General features: G+C 43.4%; 2 protein-coding genes across 3 annotated transcripts in view; one reads left to right on the top strand and one right to left on the bottom strand.

Moving 5' to 3' along the window:
• Positions 1–11,581, bottom strand: part of LOC105487054 (FKBP prolyl isomerase family member 15) — a 55,961-nt gene extending 44,380 nt beyond the window's left edge. For both annotated transcript variants that reach the window (XM_071078194.1, XM_071078193.1), the window contains exons 1-2: positions 11,424–11,581; positions 930–1,045 (exon numbers count right to left, since the gene is read on the bottom strand). In XM_071078194.1, coding sequence (XP_070934295.1) covers positions 930–1,045; positions 11,424–11,476 — 169 coding nt within the window. In that variant the 5' untranslated portion in view covers positions 11,477–11,581. The remainder of the gene's footprint in view (positions 1–929; positions 1,046–11,423) is intronic.
• A 195-nt stretch (positions 11,582–11,776) lies between these two features.
• LOC105487053 (solute carrier family 31 member 1) overlaps positions 11,777–14,178 on the top strand; it is a 38,407-nt gene continuing 36,005 nt past the window's right edge. The window contains exon 1 of the mRNA XM_011750324.2: positions 11,777–11,911. The gene's annotated coding sequence lies outside the window, so the exon portion shown is untranslated. The remainder of the gene's footprint in view (positions 11,912–14,178) is intronic.

The raw sequence follows: 14,178 nt of genomic DNA on the forward strand, positions 1-14,178 counted from the left end.
CTAACCCTTCCATCTAACCTGTTAAGACACAATCCTAGTGCCAGTTGTGATGGCTAATACTGAGTGTCAACTTGATTGGATTGAAGTACACAAAGTATTGATCCTGGGTGTGTCTGTGACGGTGTTGCCAAAGGAGATTAATATCTGAATCAGTGGACTGGGAGAGGCAGACTCACCCTCAATCTGGTTGGGCACCATCTAATTAACTGCCAGCATGGCTAGAATAAGGCAGAAGAAGGTGGAAGGGGCTGACTTGCTGAGTCTTCCGACTTTCATCTTTCTCCTGTGCTGGATGCTTTCTGCCCTTGAACATCAGGTTCTTTGGCTTTTGGACTCTTGGACTTACACTAGTAGTTGGCCAGAGGCTCTCAGGCCTGCAGCCACAGACTGAAGGCTGTACTGTCGGCTTCCCTACTTTTGGGGTTTTGGGACTCGGACTTATCCATTACTGGCTTCCTTGTTCTTCAACTTGCAGATGGCCTATCATGGGGCTTTACCTTGTGATCGTGTGAGTCAATTCTCAATTAAACTCCCTTTCATACATACGTATTTCCTATTAGTTCTGTCCCTCCAGAGAACCCTAATACACTCTTGCTTTTATTTTGTTTTGTTTTTGTTTTTGTTTTTTTGAGATGGAGTCTTGCTCTGTTGCCCAGGATGGAGTACAGTGGCACGATCTCAGATCACCACAACCTCTGCCTCCTGGGTTCTAAAGATCCTCCTGCCTCAGCCCCCCTAGTAGCTGGGATTACAGGCACGCACCACTATGACTGGCTAATTTTTGTATTTTTTGTAGAGATGGGGTTTCGCCACGTTGACCAGGCTGGTCCTGAACTCCTGACCTCAAGTGATCCACCCACCTCGGCCTCCCAAAGTGCTGGGATTACAGGTGTGAGCCACCTTGCCTGGGCAATACACTCTTAACTTACCTGTTGCTGCAGTTCCCTGTCCTTTCTTAGGCTGTTTTGGGGCTGTGTACTGGAAAAATTCATTTCCATGGCCAGCTGCTGCCTGATCCAGACCAAAAAGGGAGGCCAATCTGGCACTGTCAATAGAAAATGAAAAATGAAATTTTATTGATATATCCCAAACCTGGAATTACTATAAAAGCTGCTCATCTCCAACCTTGAAGAAATACTTCCTTGACGACATCCCACCATTCAATACTAGAAGCACTTCCAGCTAGGAAAGCTGGTTAAAAAAAAAAAAAAAGAAAGAAAGAAAGAAAAATACTGGACACAGCAAAGTGTCTTTGAAATCAAGATTGTATATGTGATTTGAACACCATCAGTTGACCCTGCTCATCCCCAGGATCTTGGTTATTTCTTTTTTCTGGACCTCAGTTTTTCCACCTGTAAATTGAAGTGATTAGTTCAGATGCTCTCTATGATATCTTCAAACTGTAAATTCTTGCTTTTAGCAAATCACAGTTTCTAGTCACCCTTACTGATTACTCCCCCTCCTGCTTTTGCCAGTTTATTCAATTGAAATGAAGCTATGATACAAACTTACCCATCAAACACGGTCCCTGACATCCTTTCATCTAACAGAACTATTCTTTCATCATCCCACACAAGGAATCTTATGCTCCCACCATTCCACTGAAACTCATCTTGTTAAGATCACTAACAACTTTTTGTTTGTTTTTGTTTTTGTGTTTAGATGGAGTTTCACCCTGTTGCCTAGGCTGGAGTGCAGTGGTATGATCTCGGCTCACTGCAACCTCCGCTTCCCAGGTTCAAGCAATTCTCCTGCTTCAGCCTCCCAAGTAGCTGGGACTACAGGCATGTGCCACCACACCCAGCTAATTTTTGTACTTTTAGTAGAGATAGGGTTTCACCATGTTGGGCAGGCTGGTCTCGAACTCCTGACCTCAAGTGATCCACTCACCTTGGACTCCCAAAGTGCTGGGATTATAGGCACGAGCCACCAGGCCCATCCGATCATCACAACTTCTTTGTTACTAAACCCAGTTTACCAGACCTTATCTTATTTGACCTCATACCACCTTTTTATACAGTTAATTAATTTGTTCTTGAAATTCTTCTCTTGACTTCTGCAGGGGTTGTGGAAGGAACAGGTCCAAATAAGATATCAATAAATACTAATGCAATCCCTGGCTTGTTTTGCCCCATTTCTCTGGCTTCTCTTTAACTCCTTGGGCTCTTCTTCTTCATTTGCCCAATCTTTAAATGTCCATGTCTCCAGGGCTTCATGCTTTCTCTCTCTTGGTAGCGTTTCATACTGTCTCTCTCTACTTATTTACCTTGGTATCAAATGCTATCCAAATGCTGATGATGCTCAGATCTGTATTCCCAGCCCAGAACTTGCTCCCAAGTGCCAGACAACATAGATATCCCACAGGCAATACAAATGTAACATGTCCAAACCAGAACTCATATCCTCCAATGCCCACTGCCCCAGCAAAACTTGTTCTTCCTTTTGTGCTCCAAGACCACTGCCAGTTTCAAGGATTCCAGAGAAGGACTCAATGATCTCAGCATATAGTGGTACTCATGACTAAAATCTATTACAAAAGGATATACAGCAAAATCAGCAAAAGTAAAAAGTGCATGGGTTGGCTGGGCACAGTGGCTCATGCCTATAATCCCAGCACTTTGGGAGGCTGAGACAGGAGGATCACTTGAGGTCAGGAGTTTGAGACCAGCATGGTGAAACCCCATCTCTACTAAAAGTACAAAAATTAGCTGGGCATGGAGGTAATCCCAGCTACTCAGGAGGCTGAGGCAGGAGAATCGCTTGAACCCGGGAGGTAGAGGTTGCAGTGAGCTGAGATTGCACCACTGCGCTCCAGGCTAGGCAACAGAGCAAGACTCCGTCTCCAAAAAAAAAAAAAGAAAAAAAAAAAATTATCCAGTCTTGGGGATAAACATCTGGAGTCCTAGCTACTTGAGAGGCTGAGGCAGGAGGCTCAATTGAGCCCAGGAGTTTGAGACTACACTGAGCTATGATCATGCCACTGCATCACAGCCTAGGTAACACAGCAAGACCCTGTCTTCCCTAAACCAAAAGAAAAGGATTACTAGATCATCATAAATGCCATGGGAATGAGACCAGTGGCGTTATAAGAAGAGGAAGAAAGATCTGAGCTAGTATATCCAGCATGCTTGCCATATGATGCCCCATGCCATCTCAGGACCCTGCAGAGAGTTCCTACCAACAAGACCTTCACCACATACAGCCCCTCTGACCTTGAACTTCACAGCCTCCATAATTGTAAAAAAGAAATTCCTTTTCTTTATCGCACTTTAGGTATTTTGTTACAAGCAACAGAAAACAGACTAACATATCAGCCAAGAGCCAACCTTCTAAGCAGGGCTTTTTAGGAATAATAGTCTCAGGCTTGCTGTGTTAACTCTTTAAAACAATTTTTTTTTTTAGAGACAGGGTCTCAATCTGTCACCAGGCTAGAGTGCAGCAGGGTGTTCATGGCTCACTGCAGCTTTTGCCTCCAGGGTTCAACCAATCCTCCGACCTCAGCCTTCCAAATAACTGAGACTACAAGCATGCACCACCACACTCTGTGGATTCTCCCACCTCAGCCTCCCAAGTAGCTGGGACTACAGGCATGCACCAAGAAACCTGGCTAATTCTTGTATTTTTTGTACAGATAGGGTTTCACCATGTTGCCCAGGCTGCTCTTGAACACCTGGGCTCAAGTGATCCACCCACCTTAGCCTCCCAAAGTTCTGGAATTACAGGTGTGAGCCATTGTGCTCAGCCATGAAACATATTTCTTAAATGGTAAGACCTGATCTGAATGGATGTTGTGTTAGCAGGCATGAAAACAACATTAATCTTATACATCTCCATCAGAGCTTGTGAGTGACCAGGTACACTGTCAATGGGCAGTAATAATTTGAAAGAAGGCTTTTTTTTTTTTTTCTGAACAGTGGGTCTCAACAGTGCATTTAAAATATTCAGTAAAGTATGGTATAAACAGATGTGCTGTCATCCAGGCTTTGTTCCATTTATAGAGCACAGGCAGAGTAAATTCAGCATAATACCTAAGGGCCCTAGGATTTTTGGAATGGTAAATGAGCAATGGCTTCAACTTAAAGTCACCAGCTGCATTATCCCCTAATAAGAGTAAGCCTGTCCTTTGAAGTTTTGAAGCCAAGCACTGACTTCTCCTCTCTAGCCATGAAAGTCCTAGATCTTCTTCCAATAGAAAGCTGTTTTGTCTACACTGAAGATCTGTTGTTTGGTGTAGCCACCATCACCAGTTCTCTTTGCTAGAACTTCTAGATAACTTGCTGCAGCTGGAAATTACTTGCTGCTTCATTTAGCACTTTCATACTATGAAGATGGCTTCTTTCCCTCAACCTCATGAACCTCTGCTCACTTCCATCTTTTCTTCTGCAGCATCCTCACCTCTCTCAGCCTTCAGAGAATTGAAAAGAGTTAGGGCCTTGCTCTGAATTAGGCTTTGGTTTTTTGTTTTGTTTTGTTGTTGTTTTTTTTTTTTTGAGACCGAGTCTGGCTCTGTGGCCCAGGCTGGAGTGCAGTGGCGCGATCTCAGCTCACTGCAAGCTCCAGCTCCCGGGTTCACGCCATTCTCCTGCCTCAGCCTCCCGAGTAGCTGGGACTACAGGCGCCTGCCACCACGCCCGGCTAATTTTTTGTATTTTTAGTAGAGATAGGGTTTCATCTTGTTAGCCAGGATGGTCTCGATCTCCTGACCTCATGATCCGCCCGTCTCGGCCTCCCAAAGTGCTGGGATTACAGGCTTGAGCCACCGCGCCCGGCCTAGGCTTTGGTTTAAGAAAATTTGTGACTGATTTGATGTTCTATCAGATCCTTCAAACTTTCTCCATGTCAGCAATAAGGCTGTTTTGCTTTTTCATCATTTGTGTGTTCACTGGAGCAAGCACTTTTAATTTCCTTTAGGAATGTTTCCTTTGCATTCACAATACGGCTAACTGGCACAAGAGGCCTAGTTTTTGACTTGTCTTTGTTTTTACACTCCTTCCTCACAAAGCTTGATCATTTCTACCTTTTTTAAAGCGAGAGATGTGCAACTCTTCCTTTCACTTAAACACTTAAGGTGGTTGTAGGGTTATTCATTGGCCTGATGCCAATATTGCTGAGTCATGGAGTATAGGTAGGCCCAAGAAGAGGAAAAAAAGATAGAGAACTGCCAGTCAGTGGAGCAGTCAGAACATACACAACATTTATCAATTAAGTTCACTATTTTATGTGGGCGTGGTTTGTGACAACAATTACAATAACACCAAAGATCACACCATAACAGATATAATGCCATTGAAAAAGTTTGCAATATTCAGAGGATATATGTGTGTGTGCATGTGTGTGTGTGTGTGTGTATATATATATATATATAAAATAATTATTATTTTTTTCTTTGAGATGTAGTCTCACTCTGTCGCCCAGGCTGGAGTGCAGTGGCACAATCTCAGCTCACTACAACCTCCGTCTCCTGGGTTCAAGAGATTCTCATGTCTCAGCGTCCCAAATTGCTAGGATTACAGGAGCGCACCACCATGCCCTGCTAATTTCTGTATTTTTTAGTAGAGACATGGTTTTGCTATGTTGGCCAGGCTGGTTGCAAACTCCTGGCCTCAAGTGTTCCACCCACCTCAGCCTCCCAAAGTGCTGGGATTATAGGTGTGAGCCACTGCAACTGACCAAGAGAATATTTTTGAATATTAAGAGAATTACCAAAATGTGACACGGAGACACGAAGGGAGCAATTTTGCTGTTGGCAAAATTATGCCAACAAACTCGCTCAACATAGGGTTGGCCATGACCTTTATTTTGTTAAAAAAAAAAAAAAAATCTGCAAGGCACAATAAAGCAAATAAAAAAAAAAAAAAAAGAGGTATGCCCAGGGTCTGGTATGTAATAGGTTCAATAAATGAATTCAAAGCTTAGTCTGGCTCTGAGTGCCTCTTCTCCAAAGGCATCCTTAGTTTAGGTGAAGTAAACATTGAAACTTCCCAACAAGTTATTTTGGCTTTTCAGGTTTTTTCAAAACTAGTTTTATGTATAGAGAAATACACACTAGCATTTTACAAAATAAATTTGATATGACTTGAAACTATTACCTTCTTTTCTCAAAGTAGTCTAGCGTAAGTTTGTTTCCTGTAAATAGGCCAGAAATGCCTACTGTAAAGGACTAAGAGGTTCAAATGAGATTGTAAATGCAGTGCTTGTGTGAGAGCAGCACTGGCCGAAAAAGACATCAAGGAATGCTTATGGAATTTAGAAGAGAGCAAGATTTTTCCTTTCAGGCAGGAAAATTTGGGCAAATTGCCTAAGGAATAAGATTCTGGAAGAGCTGGGTTTCACTGTCTTTAACATAGTGAAAAATGTACAAAGCTTAGCACCTAGTTAAGATAACATATAAGAAAAGAATGTTCTTGTTAGCTTCAGTAAGCCATTGGTATTGGGCTTGCTGTTTTAATTTTGCAGGTATAGCCTTTTTAAAAGGAAAGACAAGAATGTCATAAGTGAACTGTGTTTCCATAGATGTTCTAAAGACCAGCCAACTGAAGACTACAAAGTCAATCCAAAAGCCAGGTCAACCTAATTAGTTTTCAGATTAATTCCAATTTCTTTTCTTCTTCTTTTTTTTTTTTTTTTTTTGAGATGGAATTTTGCTCTTGGCGTCCAGGCTAGAGTGCAATGGCAGGATCTCAGCTTACTGCAACCTCCACTGCCAGGATTCAAGCGATTCTCCTGCCTCAGTCTCCTGATCACCGAGATCACGGGCACCCGCCACCAAGCCTGGCTAATTTTTGTATTTTTAGTAGATACGGGGTTTCACCATGTTGGCCAGGCTGGTCTTGAACTCCTGACCTCAGGTGATCCGCCCGCCTCAGCCTCCCAAAGTGCTGGGATTACAGGCGCAAGCCACCACGCCCAGCCCTTTTTTTTTTTTTTTAATGAGACGGAGAGTAGCTTTGTTGCCCAGGCTGAGTGCACTAGCACGACCTCGGCTCACTGCAACCTCCGCCTCCCAGATTCAACCGATTCTCCTGCCTCAGCCTCCTGAGTAGCTGGGATTACAGGCACCCGTCACCACACCCAGTTAATTTTTGTATTTTTCTAGAGACGGGGTTTCACTGTGTTGGCCAGACCCGTCACCACACCCAGTTAATTTTTGTATTTTTGTAGAGACGGGGTTTCACTGTGTTGGCCAGGCTGGTCTCAATCTCCTGACCTCATGATCCGCCCACCTTGTTCTCCCAAAGTGCTGGGATTACAAGTTTGAACCACCACGCTCAGCCCCATTTTCTATTAATATTTTTAATGGACTCTACATCAACTTGGGAGATAAGTTACTTGTAAATTTTTAGCAGGGCATGGTGGCTCACTCTCAGAGGCTGAGACAGGAGGACTGCTTGAGGCTAGGAGTTCAAGACCAGCCTGAGCAACACAGCAAGACCCCATATTTACAAAAAATTAAAAATTAGCCAGGCGTGGTGGCATGCGCCTGTAGTCCCAGCTACTTGGGAGACTGAAGCAAGCGGTTTGCTTGAGCCCAGGAGTTCGAAGCTGCAGTGAGCCATGACTGTACCACTGCACTCCAGCCTGGGCAACAGAGCAAAATCCTGTCTCAAAAAATAAATAAATCAACAAAAATGAATAAATTTTTAGATTTTGCCACTACTAAAGAACTCTCAAATGTACACACTCTCCCTTATGTTGGCAAGAATGAGTTTGCAAACTCTGGACTTCAGTCAATGTTTATAATTCATAGGAAAAGTCATTACAACATTAACTACATTTAAAAAAAAATGTTAGACAATGCATTTAGTCACCAAGGACCTCACCTCACCTCAGTTTTATATTACTTTTCTTTCTCATCAAAAACAAAAACACATGCATTTATATTGTATCAATATATTTTAATAAATGGATTATTTTTGTTGGTAAAGTATTAATACTTTTTAAATAAACTGACATCAAACATCTATTTCAATAACAACAACAATAGCACATAGGCAGGTCTCGTGGAATCTGCCTACCTGATTTCAGATCCAGGCTCTATTACTTTCTAGCTGCATGATGTTGGGCAACTTACCTCTCTGAGCCTTTCTCATTTGTAAAATGGATATAATAGTTAATAGTACCTCATAGAGAAGAGTAAATACACTAATGTATATATACATTTCTCACTTGTAAACTGGGCATAGTAGGTAAAATTACTTCATAGAGTAGAAGGAAGGAATAAATACAATAATGTCTATGTATTCCTTAGAACAGTGTGTAGCATTGAGTAAGCACAGAGTATGTATTTATATACTTGTGAACACATCCTATTATCTCAAAATGTGGTTCAACTCAGATACCCCTGCAAGGGTGGAAGCATGCTTGATTGACATACAAGTTGACCTGCAACCATAAACTGATATTAGCATTAACATTAAAACTATAGAACTGGGAAAAGTCTCCAAGTTTATCTAGGTCAAACCTCATTATTGAATAGGTTGGGGTATGGAGAGACAAGGATGGAAGATAATCTGTCCAAAGTCACATTCCTAACTGGGGATAGAATCAACATTAGAATCTAGGCTTTTTCCTATCTTTTACAGAACTTAAAATGCTTTCTGGGCCGGGCGCAGTGGCTCAAGCCTGTAATTCCAGCACTTTGGGAGGCCGAGACGGGCGGATCACGAGGTCAGGAGATCGAGACCATCCTGGCTAACACGGTGAAACCCCATCTCTACTCAAAAGAATACAAAAAACTAGCCGGGCGAGGTGGCGGGCGCCTGTAGTCCCAGCTACTCGGGAGGCTGAGGCAGGAGAATGGTGTGAACCTGGGAGGCGGAGCTTGCAGTGAGCCCAGATCGTGCCACTGCACTCCAGCCTGGGCGACAGAGCGAGACTCCGTCTCAAAAAAAAATAAAAATAAAAATAAAAAAATAAAAAAAATAAAATGCTTTCTGATGATAAGCTAATTTATCTTTTTACCCCTTTAGATTGGTGATTTACCATTACTATGCTAATCAGATCTGCCTACACATACCTTTATAATCTAAAACAAATATATACATAACTGGCCCCTTAAAAAACGCTTTGTAATTATTATTCCTGGGTTGATTTTATTCTACTACTAAAATAAAAGTTTCTTAGGGACAGAAACTGTGCTTTACTCCTATCTGGATTAGCTGAAGCCAAGTACTATTACTTCATTACTATTACTTCCCACAACAGTGAGGAATGGGCTAAAACAAACTAACAAACAAAAGCAAGCCTCTTGATTACTACTTCTACATTAATAGTAAACTCTAAGAGGCCTAGAAATTCAGAAGGCAGATTATCAGATACTTCCACTTCTATTAGGCTTGAATATCCTTAATGGAACCAAGCAAGTCAGGTGTTTAAATCAAGAGACTTGGAACTTAAGCAAGTATACTTATGGTAATATATAGCTATAAAAGAGGAAGTGAAAAGCAGCTGCAGTATTCACTGTCATATGTTCTACTTCCTTAGAGAAAACCAAAAAAGGAATAGCTAAATCAGAGAATGTTGGTGAAACTTTCTGTATTCTCAGTGTTAAATTTGATTTGGTTTTCCTGATAACCGTGGGGAACAAAAATAAACTGCAACTTTGCTTAGCATGTCTTTTATCATCAAATTAGCTGTTGTCTATGTCTAGGAGTACAGTCACATGCCTAGAATTCAAGTGTCCCAGATCCTTGAGAAGACTGCTCAGGAAAAAAGAATAGTTGAGCCACCAAGAATTTATCTCTGGCCAGGAATCTGGAAAAGAACACATGACTGTCATTACTTATCCCATCATTTTCAGTCAGCTTGGACTGATTGTTGCAAGAAAGTTGGGAGCCCTAACATTACAGACTTCTCCCAAATACTTTCACATAGTGAAGGATGTGAATTTAAAGTATAACCTTCGAAATTTTCAAGTGGTCTAATATACGGCTATACACAAAACAGGTTTGTTGGAAGGAACATTAATTCAAAAGGCTGGCTACAAACAGAGTCAACAGCAGCAAGGAGTTTGGACTGTATGGAGATTTGTTAATGTTTTGGGTGGAACAGGGAAAAAAGGAACCAAAGCACAGCTTAACTCTAAAATAACTGAGAAACGGAAAGAACTCAAAGTGGAACTAAGTGAATGCAGGCCATCTAAAGAGGGGGATACGAAGGGAAAAGAGTGGTGAGAGTGAAAAGACTTAAGGATAGGTAATATAGAGCTAGTCAGTGTAAATCAAAAGTTCCTATTTAAAGACAAAAGAAGGCCAGTGTCATTTTATGGTCATTCATCTATTAACTCATTTGTTTATGTATTGTCTATGACTACTCTCACCCTACAAGGCAGAACTGAGTATTTGTGGTTGCAACAGAAACCACATGGCCCAATAGATCTCTAAGCAACTTAAGGGGAGGCACAGCAGTTTAATCATTTTTGTAACCTCTTAGCATTTAGCAGATTAAGGAGCATATGTGGTGTATTTGTCATTTTTCCAGTACATTCTTCAGCACGCACAAAATTTGTTAAGCATATGTTCAAAGATAAGCTCTGCAATGATCAGAGCTTGGTAGCTCACAAGTTTGGAGGAAGTCAAGCTGTCCACTGGCACAACACAATGGAAAAGGCTAAACTGACCACTGAAAGAGACAAAACCCTGCCTCTCTTTAAAGATTTCTATCCCAGGCTGGTATATATTAATGTAACGCTTGAAGAAACTGGAGAATGACGGAAGTCTGTTACGTTGGTTTTAAGCTTTAAACTTTACAAAGTGCAGTTTCGCAGCTATTATTCATTCAACAGCCACTTCCTGAGCACTCACTATGTGCTAGGTACCATGCTGAGTGCTAGACAGAAATGAACAACATAAGCAGTCCCTGTCCTGTGAGGACTCATAATCTAATAGGTTTGGGGTACAAGAATAGAGGCAAACACACCTAACTGTAGGAATAAGGAAGAGAAAGCAATTCATTCTGCCTGAAGCTGCAGGAGAAGGAAAAGCATCCAAAACGTGACATCCGAGCTGGGCCTTGAAGAATGCTAGAGCTGACCCACCAGGGCCCGGTTCTAAAGTGTCATCGCCTTCTCCACGGAGAAGAGAAAGTCTCTTATCAGCCCCAGGTGACTCCTACAAAAATTCTGAGGCAGGAAGTTTCATCAGCAATCATTCCCATTTCACAGGAGAAACTGTGACCCAGAATGCAAAAGGCAAACCCCAGGGTTATCTTCGCGCCAAGAGAGATGCCGGGTCCCGAACCTCAGATTGGCAGAGTCAGCACAGTTGGAAGCTCTGCCCAGATTCTGAGAGGTGTAGAGCACCGGAATGTGTCAAGAGTCTCCCCCCGGAAGTTGGGAAAAGGCCTGAGAAGAGATCGACCCCCCTCCAAAAATCCGCCGGTATCTCTCAGCCACGCCCTCCAGCGCATACTTCTCAGTCACTCACCCGCCGCTGGGCGATAGGAAATCGGTGTCGTCCTCGTCCCCCGCACCGAACATTGCGTTGGCTTTCACCAGGCTGCGGGGAGGAAGCTGGGTATTTCCAGAGTCCCAGGGCTTGTCACCGCCGACGTCGTAAAATGCCGCGGCGGCGTGCTGCTTTCCGGCAGGGTGAACTCCCTCACGGTCTCTGGGCTGAAAGTAGTCTAGGCTCTGGAGAAGGTGGGGCAAAGGCAAATGAGAGGCTCGCGTGGGCGCGCGCGGCGCCAGACGTCAGGCCTCTCCAGCCCGCAGGGGGTCGGAGCTTCACAGTCTCGTGCAGGGATTGGTCGGTAATGCTAGGGGGCGGGAGGGGGCGGGAAATCCTCGGCCTCGGAGGCGGTCGTGGACACGTCGAGCCGGGTAGAAGTGGACGGGCCGTTCGAGGAGTCGTGAGGGGGTGACGGGTTAAGATTGGGAGAGAGAGGCGCCAGTGGCTGGACTCGACCTGGGAAGGTAAGGCTTCTCCCGGTCCCTCTCTAGCACCCTTGTGCATGGGTACCGTCCTTTCCCCAGCGGGACAAGGACCCTTCTGGCCGCTCTCCTCAGCTCCGCGGAAGGAGAAAGAGCGCGGGACTGGAGGGTTAAAGACTTGGGCTTCGACCCGGTCCCTGCAGTGGCTTAGCCAGAGTGACCTTGGGCCGCGGTGCTCGGTGCCTCAGTTTCCCCGTGTGTGCAACCGGCCATTTGTCCAGTGCTTCCATGTGCCGGCTGGTCCAGAAGCTTTTAGAGCTCAGAGGCCATCGATTTCGATCCTGGCCTCCTCGTAATCTCAGAATTTACAGATAGGGAGACGAAGGAACTAAGCACCCGGGTGACTAGTCCGAGGTCACAAAGAGTAAAGGGCAGACTGAGACTGGATTCCTCGTCCTTTGATTCAGGACATAGTGAGCTAGTGCGTGAACAAGAACCTTACCAGCCCTTAAGCACTGTGTGCCCTTACAGAATGGCTATTGAAAGACTGTAGCATACACCTCGAGGAAAATTCCCTTTCTAGAGTCCACCTGTATTCTACGCAGGTGAGGTGCAGAAGAACTAGGATATTCTGGCGGTGGGTGATGGAAAGGAGGATACTTTGGAGGCAGACACATCCCCAGCCCAACCTTGGCGTGGGTTTCCCTGGGTCTTCCTGCGACAGTCCTAAATCAACATCAATTGTGACGGACTCCTCTGACTCCAGTTTCCACCCTATCTGTATCTTACCTAAGTATTTTTTTGGTTAACCTGGTTTCATTCTCGAAACAATCCTGGGGTAGTCCTGGCTTAGGTAAGGTGTGGCTCAGGAGATAGTGTCCCAGTGTAGCGTCCACAGAATCAATGGAGTTCTTGGGCTTCCCCTCACAGTCAGGTTGGTACTACAGGTGTCCCTTACCTGAATGTTTCAATCTGTCAGTATGAAATTGAAGCGAAGTTCTCCCTCCCAGAGAACTTTGCACCTCCTGGCAAAGATGTTAAAGCAGCGAAGCCTCACAGTTGGAATGATGCAACTGGAATCTAAGCACTAGAACCGGAAATGGAACTAGAATCTAAGGACTAGCATTAGAACTGTTGCAGTAGCTCTGTTTAGTGTGTGAACTTGGCTACCTCTTAGAGGTGTTGGGGGAATAACTGGATTAAGTACCATGGCACTTTTTAATCACTCTCCCCAATACTGGTCACTGTGATTGCAGCCCTGAAACATCTAAATGTTTAACAGAAAGAGCTTGCTAGCCCCTGGCCTACATTATCTATGCTATTTTTAACATAGAGTGAATACTTAAAGTCACTTGCAAAGCAGTCTCACTGCAGAATCTTTCTAGTTGTTTATGAAATGTCCTTCCAGCCTTTTCTTTTAAAAAAAAAAATGGCCAAGGGAATATTTGAACTCTGATCTTGTATTCTTGGGTGGAGGTGTTTTTATCCTGGATGTTTAAGTAGCTTTTTAGGTACTCAGGAATCCTAAAATCAATAGCCTTTTTGTTGATTGGAACATCACGAACGTGCATACCCAGATTATCACTGTAGAAACACAGCTGCTGATTCTTATTAGCAGTATGAGGAGGAGGAAGATGATGGTGAGTCTTCCCAGGCTTTGAACTGCAGGACTGGGTGCACCTAAAAAAAAAGAAAAGAAAGCCACTGTCTTCCTAAATTCGTGTATCTTCAGATTGGTAATATTGGACTAGGAATCAGGAAATCTGAATTCCTGTCCCAGCCCTTCTAACTCAACTCTGAGTTTGGTCCAGGCTCCCTAAACACCGTAAAACAAGTGGATTAGACCTGGACTTCTACTGAGTAATTCTTGGGGATACAAAAGCAAGTAAGGCACAACCTTGATCTCAAGTTTAAAGTAAGCATTTTTGTTTATTTGTTTTGCTTAAGTATACAACTTTTAGAATATTCATGAAATGTATTGTCAACCCCCTGAAGATTGGCCAGGAAGCAGCAATTTTTTTCCTCCACCCTCCACCCTCCTTCCTCCCTCAGGGAAGCAGCAATTTTAATAATTCTTTTCAAATTATCAGCAATTTTGCAACAGAGATGACAGTCTTTATATACGAGTATGCCCATACTAATCTGTACTGATGCATGCATTTTAAAATTAGTAGTTTAAAGTTATAACCAAGTTATATCAGGTATAATGACAGGAATATGAATTAAATGCAGCTTCTAGGGCATCTATAACATTCACTCAGTTACTGAAAGCAGACTTTTAGGGCCATTAGTTGACTAACTGAAGAAGT

This window comes from Macaca nemestrina, chromosome 14 (genome assembly GCF_043159975.1).
Source record: "Macaca nemestrina isolate mMacNem1 chromosome 14, mMacNem.hap1, whole genome shotgun sequence".
Classification (NCBI taxonomy): Eukaryota; Metazoa; Chordata; class Mammalia; order Primates; family Cercopithecidae; genus Macaca; species Macaca nemestrina.